The 20,943-nt window shown below is 45.9% G+C and overlaps 1 protein-coding gene across 1 annotated transcript; it reads right to left on the reverse strand.

Moving 5' to 3' along the window:
• Positions 1–3,138: 3,138 nt before the first annotated feature.
• LOC142014052 (proto-oncogene Mas-like) lies at positions 3,139–4,270 on the reverse strand. The gene has a single exon (XM_074996063.1). It carries the CDS (start codon positions 4,195–4,197, stop codon positions 3,139–3,141), a length of 1,059 nt encoding a protein of 352 aa, XP_074852164.1. The 5' UTR covers positions 4,198–4,270.
• Positions 4,271–20,943: the final 16,673 nt, after the last annotated feature.

Here is a 20,943-nt window from a genome sequence, read left to right on the forward strand (position 1 = left end):
GTGATCTAATTCCTCTTTCAGTGGAGCTTTAGCAGCTAAGGGATCCCTTCCCCGTCACCTGCTGGTTTCTCCCATCACCTGCGCACTGCTCCGTCTTTCCGCTCCCAGCCAGAACACTTTTACGATGGTCTAGTGAGAGGCCCCTCCATTCCCGGGGGCTCCGTTGGCAAATGGACGTTGTAGTGGCCCATTAGTCTGGCCATGGAGGCCATGTGGGAAATGTCTAGGTACTTTGGAGTCTGTTTCTGCCACCCCACTTCTCCAAGGGATGAGCCCAGAACTTGCGCCGTTTGGAAACCCTCAGCCGAGCAGAGACAGTCTAATCCTAAACACAGCCGTTCCTTGGAGCTACCAATTCTTTGCTCCTCTGCTATGGGGAAGTTTGCCATTAGGTGCTCTGACAAGGCCAGCCGCACAAGGTTCCTGCAATGTTATACTTCAGGCCAGGCCTGTGTGTCGTTGGGAAACCATCCCTCAGGGTTCTGAGTGTCAAGACCCCTTGCTGGGAAGCATGGTCTGGCCTGACCACACATGTCTTGCCCTACAAACACTGATACCAAGGTTCTCTAGGTTTAACCACTGCAGGAGTCCCTGCTACATGGTGCCCGATCAGAACTAGACTCTTGCTGAACAAGACCCTGTCCTCTCCAGTCCTTTAAGTTCGTGGGCCAATGCTGCCCCCAAACCATAAGCACTAGCATGGGTGTCAAAGCTAAATGAGGCCCAGTTGTCATTTAACTTTCACTTGGCCTACCAGTCCCTCTCTGTCCCGCTGCAGATCTGGACAAGGCTCCTTCCTTGTCATCGATTGTGTTATCTTTCCACCTTTACCCAAGAAACACTATGAAGGACTGACCCAGCTCAGTCCCCTTCCTTGAACCTCATTAAGGGCAAAGCAGGAGATGGATGGCTACTCTTTGTGGGGGTAATGGTGTAGGTGTCTTGGACATGGGAGCTGACTCTGGGAGTGCTCTTGGGCTTGAGCACGCATAGGGAAAGACGGTGAATGCAGAACATCCACAGGAAGTCCTCTTTTGCGTCTTCTCGCCACTCCAGTGTTTCCCACCCACCAGCAGGCCCCGTCAGCTAGAACCTCCTCTCCCTCCACGCACCTCCCACCCCTTGGTCAGATGTTGCTTGGAGGGCAGGGAGCCCTGGGAAGGAAGGAGAGAGTAAGGGTGCTCAGAGGATGGGGCGGAATGGCATGAGGCATGGGTGGAACAAGGTGGGAAAAGGTGATGCGGGGGCAGGAAGAGAGATGGTGAGGGTGGTACCTGGGGAGGGGGGGAAGGGTGGTGTGGATGTGCGGCCTGTGGCAAAGCAGAGGCCGAGTGCCCTCTGGCACATTAGGAATTTGGCATCTTGGGTCTTGGGACCAACAAGAGAGAAGATGTTACTGATGCCTTTGTGTTCTGTTATGACATTAAAATCGGTCACCCTGATCCAGGGATTTAATTTCAACTTACTGTTGGCAACTCCCATGAAAACACTTTTTTAATCATTTGATTAAAGGCACAGAAAAGGTGACCAACAGAGAGAAAACATTTGAAATACACACAGCAGCCATTGCTTGGGGAGGGAGAGTGGGAATGCAGGAGCCTTTCTTATTGCATTTCCTTCACTCATTGCTCTTTTCTTTGTGGCCCGCTGGAATTATTTAATTTCCTAAGGAGCATCCTTAGTACTGAATGGAGCACTGTGTATGTTGTCTAATTAGCTAGCTATCTACATGCTTTTCTTACTTTAGGATAGCTTACAGTTTAATTCTTATCGTTTGGACAAATCTAATAAAGTTACCATTTATCGTTAATCCCATCAATGTATTACCTCTCACGCCCACCCTGTCAAAACGCATTTTTTTTTCAATCCCTCCTTCTAGTAGATGGTTGGCAGGCAGAAGCAGAAACCGTTTACTGCCGCGTTGAATTAAAAGGGGTTCTTCAGTGGATAGACCTCTTGGATGATGTACAGAACAGGCACAGCAACCGTGCTGATGAGAGTTTGCCAAAACAGACATAACATCATAGCCAAGTGTCACAGAAATAAGAACATAAGAACGGCCACACTGGGTCAGACCATAGGCCCATCAAGCCCAGTATCCTGTCCTCCGACAGTGGCCAATGCCAGGTGCCCCAGAGAGAATGAACAGAACAGGGAATCATCAAGTGATCAAGTCCCTGTCGCCCATTTCTAGCATCTTGCAGACAGAGGCTAGGGACACCCTCCATGCCCATCCTGGCTAACAGCCATTGATGGACCTATCCCCCGTGAATTTATCTTGTTCTTTTTAAAACTTTACTACTGTCTTGGCCTTTACAACATCCTCCAGCAAGGAGTTCCACAGGTTAACTGTGTGTTGTGTGAAAAAATATTTCCTATGGTTTGTTTTAAACCTGCTGCCTATTCATTTGATTTGGTGACCCCTAGTTCCTGTGTTGTGAGAAGGAGTAAATAACAATTCCTTGGTTATTTTCTCCACACCAGTCATGATTTTATATACCTCTGTCCTATCCCCCCTTAATCATCCTTTTTTCCAAACTAAAAAGTCCCAGTCTCCTCAATCTCTCCTCATATGGCAGATGCTCCACACCCCTAATCATTTTTGTTGCCCTTTTCTGAAACTTTTCCAATTCCAATACATCTTTTTTGAGATGGAGTGACCACATCTGTCCACAGTATTCCAGATGTGGATGTACCATGGATTTATAGAGCAGTAATATGACATTTTCCGTCTCACTATCTGTTCCTTTCTTAATCATTGCCAACATTTTGTTAGCTTTTTGGACGGCTGCTGCACACTGAGTGGATATCTTCAGAGAACTACCCACAACGACTCCAAGATCTCTTTCTTGAGTGATAGCAGCTAAGTCAGACCCCATCATTTTATATGTATAGTTGGGATTATGTTTTCCAAAGTGCGTTACTTTGCATCTATCAACATTGAATTTCATCTGCTATTTTGTTGCCCAATCAGCCAATTTATCCTTTTATATCCAGTATCCTTTTGTAGCTCTTCACAGTCTGCTTATGCAACATACAATATGGAAAATTTTACAAAAATCCAACAGGTAGGAAGCTGCTAATTTAGCTACTACTGAATAAAACTCCACACCCATCAGAAGGTCTCTGAGGGCAGTTTTAGTTGCCCATCTCCAGTACGTCTGTCCTGTGGGATTCTCTGTTGTCTCTGGGATTGGTTTGGTCTTCAAAGATCCTCTGGAGTGCAACCTTGACAGAGCCTCTAAAGTGCCGTTTCCTGTAGCTCCCGACTAAGAAGTAAATAACCGGGTTAATGCTGCTGTTTACAGCAGCCAATCCATAACTTATGTCAGGGGAGATACCAAAATAATTGAAATACTGGCCAAACCTCTGGATACTGAAGGGAACAGCAAAGAGGAGGAAGAAGAAGACGGTGAGCAGGATAACAATGTAGAGCTTTCCTGGCTGGCGTTGCTGGGAGCTGCGTCGGATCTTGATGAAGAGGGCCAGGTTGGTCAGAACCATGACGGGAGCAAAAAGCAGGAACCCCACAGCGTACATGGCTATGGCTGACGCCCGGCAGTGTGTAATTTCATGAGAAACACAAAAATAAGACATTAGTCCGCTTATCAGGCTGGAGAGAGCCCAGAGCAGGGCACATAAAAGGGCAGACAGATGCTTTGGGCGGTGGTATCGGCACCAGAGGGGCCAGAAGATGGACAGGCACCTCTCCAGACTGACGGCCGTCAGGAGGTATAGGCTGGCATTGTGGGGGAGCAGAAACAGCAGGTGAGAAACCATGATGAGATGCCCAAATTCAGACCCACAGAGGAGAGACTCTGTGACACTAAGGGAGAGGTAAACGAGCAGGCAGAGGAGGAAGGTAAAGTCAGCCACGGCCAGGTTGAAGATGTAGACGGTGAAGGGGTTCCTCTTAATGATGACGCCAAGGAGCCAGAGGACAACCCCATTCCCCACCAGCCCCAAGAGACAGATGAGCACTGTGATGCTGTCAGGGATATGCTCAGAGAAATGTGTTTGGCATCCAGGTTCACTAACCAGAGTGTATGGACTGGTCTCTGTCAGAAGCTGGGACGTTGCAGTCATCTCAGTCATGATCCTTCTGCGGCAGGATGCCGATATCTCCTCCTCTTTCACGCTCACCTGTCTGCTGAGAGGAGACAGGGAAATCCTCAGTGACTCTCCCATCCCCAGCATTGCTGTCAGTCCAGCCCTCCCCAGCTACCTGACCTGGAACGGCCAAATCCCAAGGAGAGCGAGTGAGAAATACCCAGAGAGCCAGTGAGATAATGGCAAGGGATGGGGTGGGCTGGGGACAAACAGAGGCACGGAGAAGGAGGAATGGGTGAGGGCCAGCCTGGACAGAGACAGACACAGAGGGAAGGGCAGATACACAGAGAGAGAAATGGAGGGGAAGAGCTAATGCTGGGGACTGTCAGTCATATCTGTGCTGGGACTGGCAGAGGAAAGGGACATGGATAGTTGTGTGGGATAGAAGTCAGAAGACATTACACAGTATAAATTACGCCCCGTGTGATAAATGCAAAAAACTCAGAGCGTCTCTCCAGCAAAGCCTTACCCTCCTTCCCTTACCCCTCTCAGCACCAGAACTGTTTGCACAGCCGCTGTGCCAGCCGTAGAATCTCCATGACTCAGTCGCCCTGATCTTCCTGGGAGGCTCTTGCAAAAACCTTCTGTGTCATCCTCTGGGCCACGAGCGTAAGGATTTCCCTACAAGCGTCTAACCGGAATCCAGCCGGCACCTGATCTGGGCGAAGTTTGGTTAGGGAAATGGCCTTCTGCGCTGAGCGGGGCAGAACATTGGTAAGCCCTGGGCACTTTATAATGGCTGGCAACATCAGGCTTCTTCTCCAATGTCAGTAGTTTTTTATCTAAACAGGCAGGAAATGTATCATCGCAGCTTAAATCGCCAGGGATGGATATCACGAAATGGGCCAATTATAAGTGAAAGGATCGCTGTGTGTTCAGGGTGTAACATAGTTATTGTAGGAACTAGCACATGAATTGGCCTTTACCCAAAAATCTGTTAGGGGGTGCATAGTCTGTGTATCCCTAATCAGGCCCTATCAGAGCCAAAGGCAGGTGGTCTATTTGGCTCAGGTTCTCAGGGGACAAAGGGGCCTCAAATTTTGATATTTTCCTGCCAAGTCATTTTCACTTATTATACACCCTGCCGTTATCACCAAGACAACAAAAGAAGCTACATATACCCGCAAAAACTTGATGAAATCATTGCAGGACCTTGGGCCTCCGCCAATTTTTCAGTCACAGCCGAGTTTTCATGTGTACAACTGGCGGCAGGAGTAGCTCCGTTATGAAACATTGTTGACAGTCTTTGCCTCGGCAACCGAAATAACAAGAAGAGACATTTTTTTCAAACTTGGTTAAAAAAACCAAAACCCTCAGTAATTCAAGAGCCACAGTGCACATGAATATGAGACGGTCCTTGGCAAATAACATCAAACTGTACTTTTCGTAAGCCCTATTTTAAGAACAGCGTGCACATAATGATTTGCAATGCGAGGCATCTTCACTGCAGGATGGTCGCAAAAGTGTTACATATTCTATTTCCTCACACTTCACATGTGTGTGTTTGAACCACAGTTTGCCTGACTTTCACTCCCGAACCTATTTTAACTATGCCAATTTTACTTCGTATTTTCAGTTTTCTTTCAACTTCCTGAAGGGGGGCTGCAAAGAGGCTGGAGAGAGGCTGTTCTCAGTGGTGACTGATGGCAGGACAAGGAGCAACGGTCTGAAGTTACAGAGGCAGAGGCGTAGGTTGGATATGAGGAAAAACTATTGCACCAGCAGCTTGGTGAGGCACTGGAATGCGTTAGTAAGAGAGGTGGTGAAATCTCCATCCCTGGAGGTTTTTAAGTCTCTGCTTGACAAAGCCCTGGCTGGGATGATTTATTTGGGGTTGGTCCTGCTTTGGGCAGGGAGCTGGACTTGATGACGTCCTGAGGTCACTTCCAGCCCTCAGATTCTATGATATGATGATTCTTAAAATGCCTGGTTCCCCATCGCATCAGGAATGCCGCAAGCTTCCTTTTCCTTTTCAAAATCAAGACTTTGTTAGCAACACGATCAAAACACAAATCCAGTTTCATATCACACAATCCACTGCACATAGGAAAGGAGGAGTTATCCAGTATTTTGAGATCACATATTGCTTGCTGTTTGGATACAAGTTGTTCAATGTTGGGCTTTTAGGCATTCACCATTTATCAAAAACTATCAGGAGGTTTTTCTTTTTTTACTTTGCATTTATAGCACTGGGAGCCTCCAAAAAGTCCTTACAGAGCCACACACAACTCCAGAGCTGCAGGTTGCAGACTCCTGGTTTAGAAGTTTTGAAAGTCATGATTCTTTTACTGTAAAGGGATTTTGCTTGGTCAGAGGGTGATCTGAACCTTTTAATTAGATGTTTATCTCTGCATGGGAGATTTTCATATTTCCGGTTTTATTTATGTATCCTTATATACAATATCCACATCAGGCTCAGCTGTAAGTTACCTCTTTGGCCAGTTTTAGATAAACTTTTAATTTTACTTGTTTAATAAACTTTATATCTACTCTAGCGATTGCCCTGTGTTCCTATTCATAATAAAGCACCAGATATTAGAGGAATTTAATAGTGGGAACATGTTAGCAGCTGACATTTCAAGATGTTGAAAGAAGGCTATAAGGGCTGTAGTAAATAACACCCCTAAACTGTTGTTATCTAATATTCATTGGGAAGTATAAACAATTACATTTTTGTATAACCAATAGACTTTAGTGAAATAATGTCTCATGTGTTAGCATGTTTTAAAAGAGCCCCTTTCTAAAAATGAAGTGAAGATTTGAAAGTGGTGCGAGTAAGAGACAGCCAAAGCAGGAGAGTGAAGCAGCAGTTCAGAGTTTAAAGCCAGTACTATCATTTCTCATAGAAAAGACACACCAGCCAATAGACGGTGACCCGTACTGACAGAGATACTTCCAGTTCTATCAAACAAAAAGCAGTCCAGGAGCGCTTTAAAGACTAACAAAATAATTTATTAGGTGACGCGCTTTTGTGGGACAGACCCACGTCTTCAGATCACAGCCAGACCAGAACAGACTCAATGTTTAAGGCACAAAGAACCAAAAATAGTAATCAAGGCTGACAAATTAGAAAAAAAAATACGATCAAGGTGAGCAAATCAGAGAATAGAGGAGCAGGGGGCCGGGGGGGAGGAGTCAAGAATTAGATTAAGCCAAGTATGCAAAAGAGCCCCTATAGTGTCCCAGAAAATTTGCATCCAGGTTCAAACCACGTGTTAATGTATTGAATTTGAATACGAAAGAGAGTTCGGCAGCTTCTCTTTCCAAAGCAGAGTGAAAATTCTTCTTCAATAAGATGTAAACTCTTAAGTTATTAACAGAATGGCCCACTCTGTTAAAATGCAGACTAACTGGTTTGTGGATCAGGAGTGTTTTGATGTCCGTTTTGTGCCCATTAACTCTCTTTTACATTCAAATTCAACACATTAACATGTGGTTTGAACCCGGATGCAAATTTTCTGGGACGCTATAGGGGCTTTTTTGCATACTTGTCTTAATCTAATTCTTGACTCCTCCCCCACCCGCCCCTCTGCTGTCTGATTTGCTCACCTTGATACTTTCTTTTCTGATTTGTCAACCTTGATTACTATTTTTGGTTGTCTGTACCTTAAATATAGAGTCTGTTCTGGTCTGGCTATGGGCTGAAGAAGTGGGTCTGTCCCACGAAAGCTCATCACGTAATACATTATTTTGTTAGTCTTTAAAGTGCTACTGGACTGCTTTTTTGTTTTGATAGTACATAGACTAGCAAGGCTCCTTCTCTGATACTTCCAGTTCTGATGCTGAACACTTGTGTACCTGCAAATGACATTTCAATGCCACTGCCTCAAAATGAGGAGGCCACTCATTAATCAAGCCACAGAAATGCCAACAGAAGTGAGAGCTGCAGACTCTGCGCTCTATTTAGAGACAGTGCAAGCAGAAAACAAGGACCTTGGAGATGCTGCCCATCGTGAGCAAGAACTTATGACGAGCCCGGGACACAATGTTACACCATTGGCATCAGAACCTGACATTGGACTTCTTGATAAGAACAATCCTGCTCCGATGCAGCTGTTTCTCAAAGTTAATTGTTTTCTGGCCAATGCTGAAAATCTGGCTTTTCCCACTCGGCTGACGACAAAAGCTCTTTGAAATGGAGAAATCTACACAAGAGACTGGCTCTGCTGGCGCATGGCAAAGTGGGGTCTGTACTGTGTACTTGTTTCATTTTAAACAGTAATACTTCAAAGGTATCTGTACTGGCTGATCCATCCAGCTGGAGCAACAGTAGAGGTTGGAGGAACTTGAAAGACCAAATACCTGCACATGAAGCTTCAGTATCATATAGAGATAACTATGTTACATAGAAATCAGCTAGTAAAGCAGCTGTAGCTGACAGTTCAATTGAAAAAATTACCTGTGTAGATAGATAGGTGAGTATGGGGATAGATATGTATGGGAATGGATAGCTAGAAGGTGTGTATGGGGATGGCCAGATAGATGGGTAGATAGATAGAAGGTGAGTATGGAGATAGGTATGTATGGGAATGGATAGATAGAAGGTGTGTGTGGTGATGGATGGCTAGACAGACGGAAGAGGTGTACGGAGATGAATCAAGAGATAGGCTACTACTACACTGGAACAAAACTGAAAGGCATATTCAGCGCCTCATTAGCATGCTGCCGGCCGCGGCTCTTCAAAATTGCTGCGTTTTGCTGCCATGCGGCTTGTCCAGAAGGGGCTGCTTTTCGATAGGAATATGGGGATTTCGAAGCTGGCAGGGTCCTTTCGAAAGGTGGATCCAGACTGCTGGCATTAAACATTAAAAAGGTCGTAGAGCAGTTTTTAAACTAAGAGCTGGGGGAAAGCCGGCTGGTGCAGGGCAGCACGTGGATCGGACGGAGACTTCTCTTAGACGAGACTCCATTGATAGAGATTTCCTAGAACTCAGTCAGAAAGAGAAGATGGGAGATGGTAAAGTGTGGACCAGATCAGGTGAGAAACAGTCACATATAAAAAAAAAAATCCAACGCATCAGTGAAGGGCAGACACAGAGATAGCGGTAGCTTTTTAAAGTGCTTTTACACAAATGCTAGAAGTCTGTCTAATAAGATGGGTGAACTAGAGTACCTCATATCAAAGGAGGAGATTGACATAAGAGGCATCACAGAAATCTGGTGGAATGAGGACAATCAGTGGGACACAATCATACCGGGACATAAAATATATCGGAAAGACAGAACGGGTTGTGCGGGTGGTGGAGAGGTACTATAAAAACTGCTGGATCGGTTCTCCAAAGCATGCAAGGACTTTGGGCTTACCATCAGCCTAAAGAAGACAAATGTACTTGGTCAAGATGTTGCTGAATCCCCATCAATCAGCATTGACAACTATACGTTAGAGGTTGTCCACGAGTTCGTTTACCTCGGGTCCACCATCACTGACACCCTGTCGTTGGAGTCTGAGCTAAATAGGAGGATCGGAAAAGCGGCCACAACTCTGTCCAGGCTCAGCAAGAGAGTGTGGAATAACAACAAGCTGTACACTCACACCAAAATGCAAGTCTACAGAGCCTGCATCCTCAGCACCCTCCTTTATGGCAGCGAGACTTGAACCCTGTATGCCCGCCAGGAAAAGAGGCTGAACGTCTTCCACTTGCGCTGCCTCAGGCGCATCCTTGAAATATCATGGAAGGACAGAGTGACCAACACCGCCATCCTCGAGCAAGCTGGAATCCCAACCATGCACACCCTCCTCAGGCAGCGTCGGCTCTGCTGGCTTGGCCACGTCCACAGGATGAACGATGGAAGGATTCCAAAAGACATCCTGTATGGTGAGCTAGCCTCTGGGAAAAGACCCCCCGGATGCCCCCAGTTGCATTACAAAGATGTCTGCAAGAGAGACCTCAGAGAGGTAGACATCGAGCTGGACAACTGGGAAGAACTAGCAGACGACCGCAGCAGATGGAGGCAGGGGTTACACAAGGGCCTTCAGAAGGGCGAGTTGAAGATCAGACAGCTAGCAGAGGAGAAACAAGCACACAGAAAGCACAATAAGGACTTGCCAGACACCCACTACATCTGCAAGAGATGCAGCAAGGACTGTCACTCTCATGTGGGTCTTTATAGTCACAATAGATGCTGTAAATGAAGTCTTAAATTGAAACTTTAAAGGGCGCGATCCATAGTCTGTGAAGACTGAAGGATGCCTACTACTACTACTACTACTACTAGTGGGACACAATCATACCGGGACATAAAATATATCGGAAAGACAGAACGGGTTGTGTGGGTGGTGGAGTGGTACTATATGTAAAAGATAATATAGACTCAAATGAAGTAAAAATCCTAAATGAATCAAATTGCTCCATAGAATCATTATGGATAGCAATTCCTTCCTCTAATAGGACTATGGCACTGGGAATATATTATCGACCACCTAACCAGGACAGTGATAGTGATGCTGAGATGTTAAGGGAGATTAGAGAGGCTATCAAAATAAAAAATTCAGTAATAATAGGGGATTTCAATTATCCCCATACTGACTGGGTACATGTCACCTCAGGACAGGATTCAGAGATAAAATTTCTCGATGCCTTAAATGACTGCTTCTTGGAGCAGCTGGCACAGGAACCCACAAGGGGAGAGTCAATTCTCGATCTAGTACGGACTGGAATGCAGGATCTGGTCCAAGAAGTAACTATTACAGGACTGCTTGGAAATAGTGACCATAATATAATAACGTTTAATATTCCTGTGTTGGGAAGAACACCGCAGCGGTCCAACACTCTGGCATTTAATTTCAAAAAGGGGAATTATACAAAAATGAGGAGGTTAGTTAAACAGAACTTAAAAGGTAGAGTAACTAAAGTAAAATCCCTGCAGGCTGCATGGAAACTTTTCAAGGACACCATATTAGAGGCCCAACTTAAATGCATACCCCAAATTAAAAAACACAGTAAGAGACCTAAAAAAGAGCCACCGTGGCTTAACAACCACGTAAAAGAGGCAGTGACAGATAAAAAGGCATCCTTTAAAAAGTGGAAGTCAAATCCTAGTGAGGAAAATAGAAAGGAGCATAAACACTGTCAAATTAAGTGTAAAAATGTAATAAGAAAAGCCAAAAAAGATTTTGAGGAACAGTTAGCCATAAATTCAAAAAATAATAGTAAAATGTTTTTTAAGTACAGTAGAAGCAGGAAGCCTGCTAAAAAAGCAGTGGGACCCCTGGACGATAGAGATATAAAAGGAGCAATGAAGGAAGATAATGCCATTGCAGAGAAACTAAATGATTTCTTTGCTTCAGTCTTCACGGCTGAGGATATTACAGAGGTTCCCAAATCTGAGCCGTCCTTTGTAGGTGACAAATCTGAGGAACTGTCCCAGATTGAAGTGTCAGTAGAAGAGGTTTTGGAACTAATTGATAAGCTAAACAGTAGCAGTTCTCCAGGACCAGATGGCATTCACCCAAGGGTTCTGAAAGAACTCAAATGTGAAATTGCAGAGCTATTAATGGTGGTTTGTAACCTATCCTTTAAATCAGCTTCAGTACCCAATGACTGGAAGACAGCTAACATAACGCCAGTATTTAAAAAGGGCTCTAGAGGAGACCCTGGCAATTACAGACCGGTAAGTCTAACGTCAGTACCGGGCAAATTAGTAGAAACAATAGTAAGGAATAAAATTGTCAGACACGTAGAAGAACTTTGCATGTTGAATAGTAACAGAGAGGAAGCCGTGCTAGTCTATACACTATCCAAACAAAAAGCAGTCAAGTAGCACTTTAAAGACTAGCAAAATAGTTTATTAGGTGAGCTTTCGTGGGACAGACCATGGTCTGAAGAAGTGGGTCTGTCCCACGAAAGCTCACCTAATAAACTATTTTGCTAGTCTTTAAAGTGCTACTTGACTGCTTTTTGTTTTGGTAGAAGAACATGATTTGTTGAGCAAAAGTCAGCATGGTTTCTGTAGAGGGAAGTCGTGTCTTACTAATCTATTAGAGTTCTTTGAAGGGGTTAACAAACATGCAGATGGGGAATCCAGTGGACATAATATACTTAGATTTCCAGAAAGCCTTTGACAAGGTCCCTCACCAAAGGCTCTTATGTAAATTAGGTGGTCATGGGACAGGAGGGAAGATCCTTTCATGGATTGGAAACTGGTTAAAAGACAGGAGACAAAGGGTTGAAATAAATGGTAAATTTTCACAATGGAGGGGGGTAACTAGTGGTGTTCCCCAAGGGTCAGTCCTGGGACCAATCCTGTTCACCTTGTTCATCAACGATCGAGAGAAAGGTGTAAGCAGTGAGGTGGCAAAGTTTGCAGATGATACCAGGCTGTTCAGGATGGTCAAAACCAAAGTAGATTGTGAAGAACTTCAAAAAGATCTCAGCAAACTGAGTGATTGGGCAGCAAAATGGCAAATGAAATGTAATGTGGGTAAGTGTAAGGGAATGCACATTGGGAAAATAACCCCAATTATATATACAATGTGATGGGGGCAAATTTAGATACAACAGATCAGGAAAGGGATCTTGGAATTATAGTGGATAGTTCTCTGAAAACATCCACGCAGTGTGCAGTGGCAGTCAGTAAAGCAAATAGGATGTTAGGAATTATTAAAAAAGGGATAGAAAATAAGACGAAGAATATCATACTTCCCCTATATAAAACTATGGTACGCCCACATCTTGAGTACTGCGTGCAGATATGGTCTCCTCACCTCAAAAAAGATGTACTGGCATTAGAAAAAGTTCAGAAAAGGGCAACTAAAATGATTAAGGGTTTGGAAAGGGTCCCATATGAGGAGAGGTTAGAGAGACTGGGACTTTTCAGTCTAGAAAAAAGGAGATTGAGGGGTGATATGATAGAGGTATATAAAATCATGAATGGTGTGGAGAAAGTGAATATTGAAAAGTTATTTACTTGTTCCCATAATGTAAGAACTAGAGGACACCAAATGAAATTAATGGGTAGCAGGTTCAAAACTAATAAAAGAAAATTTTTCTTCACACAGCGCACAGTTAACCTGTGGAACTCCTTGCCGGAGGAGGCTGTGAAGGCCAGCACTCTAACAGAGTTTAAAATAGAGCTTGATAAATTTTTGGAGGGTAGGTCCATAAATGGCTGTTAGCCAAGGGTAAAGTATGGTGCCCCTAGCCTTTAGTCAAAGGCTGGAGACAGATGGCAGGAGACAAATAGCTTGATCATTGTCTTCAGTTCACCTCCTCTGGGGCACCTGGCACTGGCCACTGTCAGCAGACAGGATACTGGGCTGGATGGACCTTTGGTCTGATCCAGTATGGCCGTTCTTTTGTTCACTGAATATGCATGGCCATTTCGAAGTTTTGTTCCAGTGTAGATGCGGCTATAGAGAGAGAGATATATTGTAGAAGGTGAGTACGGGGTTGGATAGACAGATAGAGAGAGAAGCGTGTATGGGGATGGATAGATAGATGAGTAGAAGGTGAGTATGAAGATACATATGTATGGGGATGGATAGATAGATGGAAGGTGTGTATGGGGGTAGATAGATTAGATGCTTGGTGAGACAGCTCAGACTAGACTGGATTGTACACTGGATCCTTCCACCCTTTTCTCTACCATCCCCAGGTAGGTAAAAGAGACCGTTAGGTGACTTCTGACGAAGCGGGTCTTTGCCGATGAAAGCTGATGCTCCAAAAAATCTGTTCGTCTGTAAGGTACCACAGGCCCTTCTGATTGTTTTTGCATATACTGACTAACATGGCTGCCCTCTGATACCACAGACCTTTACAGTTCGGAAAGGCGTTCTGTCCTTGTCTTACTTTTATTAGCACAGTTAGTGGAAGGGCAAATACTGCAGCCCAGCAGATAAAGAAATAGAGAAAATAATGGTCCAGCATATCCCTATCCACACCCTCACACTGCAGCAAGACAGGAACTCTACATGTTTGTCCTGTCCCTGGCATGCCAGGATTTGAGTGGCTTAGGTTGTGCATAGGCCTTGATAAAGGGTTCTGTGGCTACCATGACTATATATGATGATGACCCCTCTCTATTTCTAACCCTCCTCACCCTGATAAAGTTGGGGTGCTCTTTTCTGCCAACTTAGAATATTAATTAGCGTAAGCTCATTAGGGTATACAACCGTTGGTTACCATGGCACTTCTGTGGTTGAACATCAGCTGACGTTCTTATCCTAAATTATCAACCCCCATGTCAACTGACATTATGAGATTACTTATCAGTGATCTACTCAGCTTTGTTTATCACAGCAGTCTACCGCATGGTATCTTGTGACTTAGGGTTCACTTGGTTATTTATTTATGCTAAGATTTTATAAAAGGCCTTATGTTAAGCTACTATCTTACAGGCTTGGGCCAGAAGCTTTCCTGAATTACAGCTCTAACTTATCACTATACCCTTCCTCAGTAGTCAGCAATTTTTCCGAGGAGGGGTGTTGAAATTTGACCTTTTGACCTCTATGTAACGGTCCAAGTGCTGGTAGTACTTTTAAAAGTCACTAATAGTTTGACTTACTACAGCTTTGTTAATAAAGGAAAAATTAAGATGCAGAACTTTACTGTTTAGGTGGTGGTTGGTGGCATTAGAAATGCAAAGCAGATCAGAACTCAGCCTAAGATCAGGTTATTCAGTTCCCATTTCAAATCAGTCTTACTGTATGGAGCAGAAACTTGGAAAACAACGAAGAGGGCTGTCAAAAAAAGAAAAATCCAGACATTTACCAATAACTGTCTCTGGAGCCATGGGCCACACACCATCAACAACTCAGACCTGTGGCAACTGACTCACCAGCTTCCTGCTGAAGAGAAGATCAGGAGAAGAATATGGCAATGGATCGGAGATACCCTAAGAAAACAAACCACCAGCATCACAAGGTAAGACTTCAGTTGGAACCCACAAGGAAAAAGGAAAAGAGGGTGCCCAAGATGCACGTGGTGTGGACACACCTGAAGGCAGTCACAAAAACAGACAGGCTACACCTGGTCAGAACTGGAAAAGATCACCCAGGACAGGGGATGCTGGCGAATAGTCGTCAATGGCCTATGCTCCAAGATGTAGGAGTGGAAGAGGCTTACCACTGCTACTCCTGGTGGTATAAAATGGGCTTTTGTTAATCCACAGAGCAAACTCCTGACTGCAGGGGGGAGGAGGGGTAGGGCTGAGCTCCCACCCTGCATGCCGATGAAAACTGGCTCATGTGCCAAGAGTCGGAGATTGCTGACATCTGTCCTACCTCAGACTCCTGAGTTGCCTAACCAGCACCTCTACCTACAGACTGCAGACCTAACAGTAGGAGCCAGGGAGAGAATTTTTTGTTATTATGCGGAATTGTGTTTTTGCCAGCTACTTTTGCTTTAGTTTGTATTTTGATTTGACAGATAGGCAGAGGGTATGGGGATAGATATGTCTCAGGGTGGCCGCATAAAACACATTGCAGAGATTATCCAAGATTTTTGGCAAAGTTAGCAGATAGAAGTTAGCCTCTTTGTACAGAGCAGATGTACAACAAAGCCTACAAGACTGTCTGTGTCACCATTATCCAGCAGAGGCTGACTGTAGACAGTTGACCGTGTGGAATACAAGACTTATCAAGGCTTGACTCTGGAGGTGTGCAGACAGAACGGTCATGATAGCTCAAGAAGGCAGCGTGAGGTACTGGCCTCACTGAGCATTTTGTGCACGATAGCCCTCAAGACGGCCTAGTGTGTTAAAATTCAGGCATTGTTGCCACCACTGATATTACAAACTACTTGCTCATCACTCTAGAGAAAGATGAAATTACACTGAGTGATTTTTGAAGCCAGCGGCAGCTTTCTGCTACTCAGGTCATTTTTTTTCTCACACTGAAGGCCAGAAATTGGAAACATTCAGTGGTCAAGTCAAGGCAAAAACAAAAGCAGAAGGAGCTGGCAAAGCCATGGTTCTGCATAATGATAAGGAACTCTTTGCCTGGCTCCTTGTTTTAGGTCTGTAGACGTACTGGGTAGGCAACACGTGGGTATGAGGTTACCAATGAAAACAGACAGATCAAAGCAGGTACCAAGCTGAAACGAAAAGATAATGCATAGCTAGTTCTAACTTCACTGAAAGACTTATTGCATACAGATTCTTACCCTATACAGCTGTTCAAATGTCATGTAAAATCTTCAAACCAGACCTATTCTTTTCCTCTGATTTGGGTCAACAGCCTCTCATAGTCCTTTGTTTCCTCCTAGGGTGTGTCAGGCAGATTCCAAAGCAGACTGAAGACAAAGACCCAATAGATTCCCATTGCTTAAATAGAGTTTCCCATTGTGCACTTCCCAGTTACCTACTTCCCAAGGAGAAACACTAGATCAAGATGGCTTTCAGGACCAGGTGGTTTGGCCACATATCCTTCCTGCACCAACCATCTTCTAGATATACAGAACAGAACAAGAGTATTAACAAGTCATTAAGGTCACCACCCAGTCATTAGGGTCTGAGAAGGTGGAGAGAGAGGGACTGTCATTAGCACTTTTAAGACTATAAACAGACGCACACTCATATTTTTAATTTCACATACAATAATGATACGTGCACAAAAATAGGATATAGAGATTCAGCAGATTATAACATTAATGTTGATAGTAACAGAGAGAAAGCCGTGCTAGTCTATACACTATCAAAACAAAAAAGCAGTCTAGTAGCACTTTGAAGACTAACAAAATAATCATTACCTACAGCCTCCAACTCAACCCAGTGCAATGCATTATTAAAGACCTACAACCTGTCCTTAATCAGGATGCCACACTCCAGAAGGCCCTAGGTGACAGACCTGTTCTCTCCTACAGACAACCTCCCAACTTTATGAGGATTCTCACCAACAGCCACAGTCTATATCATAGGAAAACCAGTCCTGGAACTTTTCCTTGCAACAAAGCCTGTTGCAACTTCGTCCACATATCTATTCTGGAGATACCGTCACTCGACCTGGTTATTCTCAGAATCATGGGCACTTTTTTATGTTCCTTAACTAACATCATATGTGCCATCATGTTCCAACAATGCCCAGATGCTTTGTATATTGGACAGACTTCATACTCTCTTTGCAAAGAATTAAGGGGCATAAAACAAACATAAAAACACTCCTGATTCACAAACTGGTCAGTGAGCACTTTAAAGGAGTGGGCCATTCTGTAAATGACTTGAAGGTTTGCATCTTACTGGAGAGGAATTTTCACAACACTTTGGAAAGAGAGGCCGCTGAACTCTCTTTTATATTCAAATTCGACACATTAACATGTGGTTTGAACTGTGATGGGAATTTTCTAGGTCATTATAGGGGCTGTTTTGCATTCTTGGCTTAATCTAATTCTTGAACCCCCCCTTCTGTCCCTCTACTCTCTGATTTGCTCATCTTGATAATATTTTTCTGATTTCTCAACCTTGATTACTATTTTTGGTTCTCTGTGCCTTAAATATTGAGTCTATTCTGGTCTGGCTATGGTCTGAAGAAGTGGGTCGTCCCACGAAAGCTCATCGCCTAATAAATTATTTTGCTAGTTTTTAAAGGGCTACTGCACTGCTTTATTGTTTTATTAATATTGATAGCTTACGTGAGGTATTGTGTCCAAAGCAATCCTGAGTTATGCGTATTTATATTCATAAGCCAATTTTCATAAAGCATGGCTGGGGATCCATCACAGGGCATTTTTTTAAAAGACAGCCCAACTCTGCCCCTCTCTTCTACCTAAAATTGCATGGCAGCTGTCAACACTCCTGGTAAGTGTAGACATAGCCTTAGTTAGTGTTGGTCCTGCTTTAGGCAGGGCGGAAGGCTGGATGACTTCCTGAGGTCCCTTCCAGATCTAGGATTCTAGGATTCTATAATTCTATGACTGAGAGACTCTCTCATCTGTGGCCAGAAGGTCAAGATACCAGGAGCTTTATTAGGGCTATAAGATCTCATGCTTCAGAGCATGAGCTGCCCTCTCTCTGGGGTGTGGGTGTGGGAAGAAGGAGCGGAATAGCCAATGACTGCTCCCTGCCAGGTGTCAGAGACCAGCTGGTGCTGTAGGGTGTCAGGGTAATGGTTTGGGTGTGATCTCATTCAGCTTGGCAAGTCCTGGCGCCCTATGGCCACAGGGTGGCAAGTAGCCTTTTATGGGCTGGCACCCCAGATTTGGGCCCTTTCTGGCTTTCTGGCATTTGGAATGAGCTGGGAGAGGGGGCAAAGGGCTCCCGAGAGGGGTTCACATAGGATCCTGCGTGGTCAGGGCCCACAGCACCGGTGAGAAAAGGGAAATAACACCCGGAGAGGTGGAAAACACAGGCAGGAAAGAACTGGAGACAGATGCACATGGGAGTGAAATGAGAAGCTGCGGGCATGGAAGCCACCACCAGGTGCTGCTGTGAGCTCAGGGATGGGAGCAGGAGCCAAGCAGAGTGGCGGGAGAGGGGGAGTTGCTCTGGAGGTCTGAGACATGGGCTCCTGCCGGCAGCCAGGCTCTGGCTGGACACCTTGACAGAAAGCCTGAGCTTAGACTAAGATTCGAATCCAACGGCTCCTTCTGTCCACACACAAACCGGTCTGACCCAGGGCCTGGGCCCTAGTACCACGCTTGGGGGGTCACACCAGCTGCTGTGACAGGGGTCCCAAGCCTGACATGTCACAGTGTGGATGCAGCTTAAACTGAGAGTGGGGTACAGTGGGGTACAGTAGGGGGGAGAGGCGGGAGCTACACCCCGCCCATGTTTTGCAAGTGGACAGACCTGGCCCATTCACTTTTCACCCCAGGCCTGGCTCCTACCCCTGTTCTCCTCCTGAGACCCTGCTCTGCAGCCAGGGCAGCAAATGAACCTGGCTAGGGAGCCCAGGCTGCTCTGGGGAGGAGGCCTGGGCGGGGCGGGTCCAAGGGCTGGAGACATGGTCTGGGAGCTGCTCTCTGGCCCTCCCACCACAGACAGGTCAAGGACTAGGGGCTCTCCAGTCCTGCTCTGGCTTCCAGCGTGGCTGTGGGACAGGCCTTGTGGGGGAAGGGGATGGGCAGGGATTCAGCCGTGGACTTGGAGACCTGGATCAGAAGGTCTGCGACGTGCCGGCCGGACACGATGGCCTGGCGCTGGGACACGGGCCCAGCACTGCAAAGCCATGGCAGTGCGGGCGCTCGAGCTCAACCAAGCGAACGCTAAGGGCTCACTGACGACCACACTGGACGTTATCCTCCGAGCTCTGCTCTAGGAGGCACGTCAGGGTGGAGGTGGGGCGGGGGAGCTGCTCTGGTGCCTGCATTACCCAGGAGTCCATGCCAGGGCGTGGGAGAGTGTCAGCCGTGCCTGAGCCGTCAACAAGACAGGCCAGCTTTTGTTTTTCCCAGGGACTCGCTTGCAGGAAAAGGAGGGTTCTGCCCTCTGCCGCGGGGCCGTGGAACAGGAAGCAGTGTGGCCTAGTGGCAAGAGCCCAGTGCTGTTAGGCTGGCAAATGGAGGCAGTGGTCCCAGCTTTGTTGCTGCCCTGCTGGGTGACCCTGAGCAAGGCCAGCTTTGTGCCTCAGTTTGCCCATTTGTGCAATGGGGATAATTCCCTGGGCAGCGCACTTTGCTTTGCGGCCACACGTCTGTTGACTTTTCTCCGTTACTGAGCTAAGCTGGACAGGTGAAAAGCTAAGGGAAGGCTGCCCTGGCCCCCCTCCAGCCCTGGGCAACATCCCTTAGGGCAGGGAGGTGGGAGTAGGCAGAAGGCGCTAATGGTTTTTCATCCTTGCAACAGCCCCCAGGAGCAGGGCCAGTGACAGGAATCTGAGCCCAGGCAGGAATCAGTGGGCTCACTGCCACCTCCCACAGCCAAGGCTGCAAGGTCGCTTCTGCCCAGACAGCCCCAAATGTCCTCCTGCTCCCCGAGGAGCCCTGGACTGGAGAGCCCCAGCCTGCCCCCACTTCCCCGAACTGGTCCTCCCTGCTCTGGGGAGATCCACAGTAACATCTCTTGATTGGGTATGTCCCAGGCAGGAGTCAGGGCTCAGTAACCCAGCCCTGGAACCTGCCCGGAATATACCAAAAACCCTTCTACATTGCCTGGCACCTGAGCAACTGGTGGGCCTGCATAGAAGCCACTGTTCTAGGTACCCAAACCAAGTGGCTCTGACCTGTCCAGAGAGCTCTGCAAGCCTAGAGTGTATTACCAAGCCCAGCTGTGCTCCAGCATTACCTGCCCCGTCACCCTTCAGCATTACTCTGCCCTGCCTGCTGAGTTTCCACTTCCCGGGAAATGTCACCTTTCATTTTTTCCCCCTCCCCTTCTGAAATGAAACAAGAAGAAGGACAAAAAGAGAAATTCCTTCTGCACCAAAATTCCCAATCCAAAATTCTTCAGATCCGTCAGCATCTGTTCTGAGATGAAAAAAATGAAACAGTCCATCCTCACTTTTAACCCTTTCTTTTTTAATGTTCTTTTTTGGGAAAACCAGAAGACTTTAGAAAATAAATGATATTTTGAAAGAAAAAGCTGTTTTGAAACAAAAAAAAAAACAACAACCAAAAAACCGAAATGCACCATTGCAATAAAGGACAAAATTGCAACATTCAAGACTCCGTTTTCCTCCAAAAATATTGGCCGGGAATGGACGCATCTCCACACACCGTTATGATTTTGGTTTTTTCACATGGGCATTTTCAGATGGGGGAACAGTCCATTGGGAAATGCCGGATCAGCAGGAAGCGGAGGGAGGGAATGTGTCGGATTGCGGGGGTCACCAGACCCTGCACCCCACCCGCAGTCAGACATGACTTTTAACTGGAAGGTTTGTTAGGTGACAGGGACACGGTGTAGCACGGAAGCAGTTGGTACAATTAATCTTGGGGAGACAAGGTGCAGAGGGGATCTCTA

The sequence above is a fragment of the Carettochelys insculpta genome, chromosome 6, assembly GCF_033958435.1.
Source record: "Carettochelys insculpta isolate YL-2023 chromosome 6, ASM3395843v1, whole genome shotgun sequence".
Classification (NCBI taxonomy): domain Eukaryota; kingdom Metazoa; phylum Chordata; order Testudines; family Carettochelyidae; genus Carettochelys; species Carettochelys insculpta.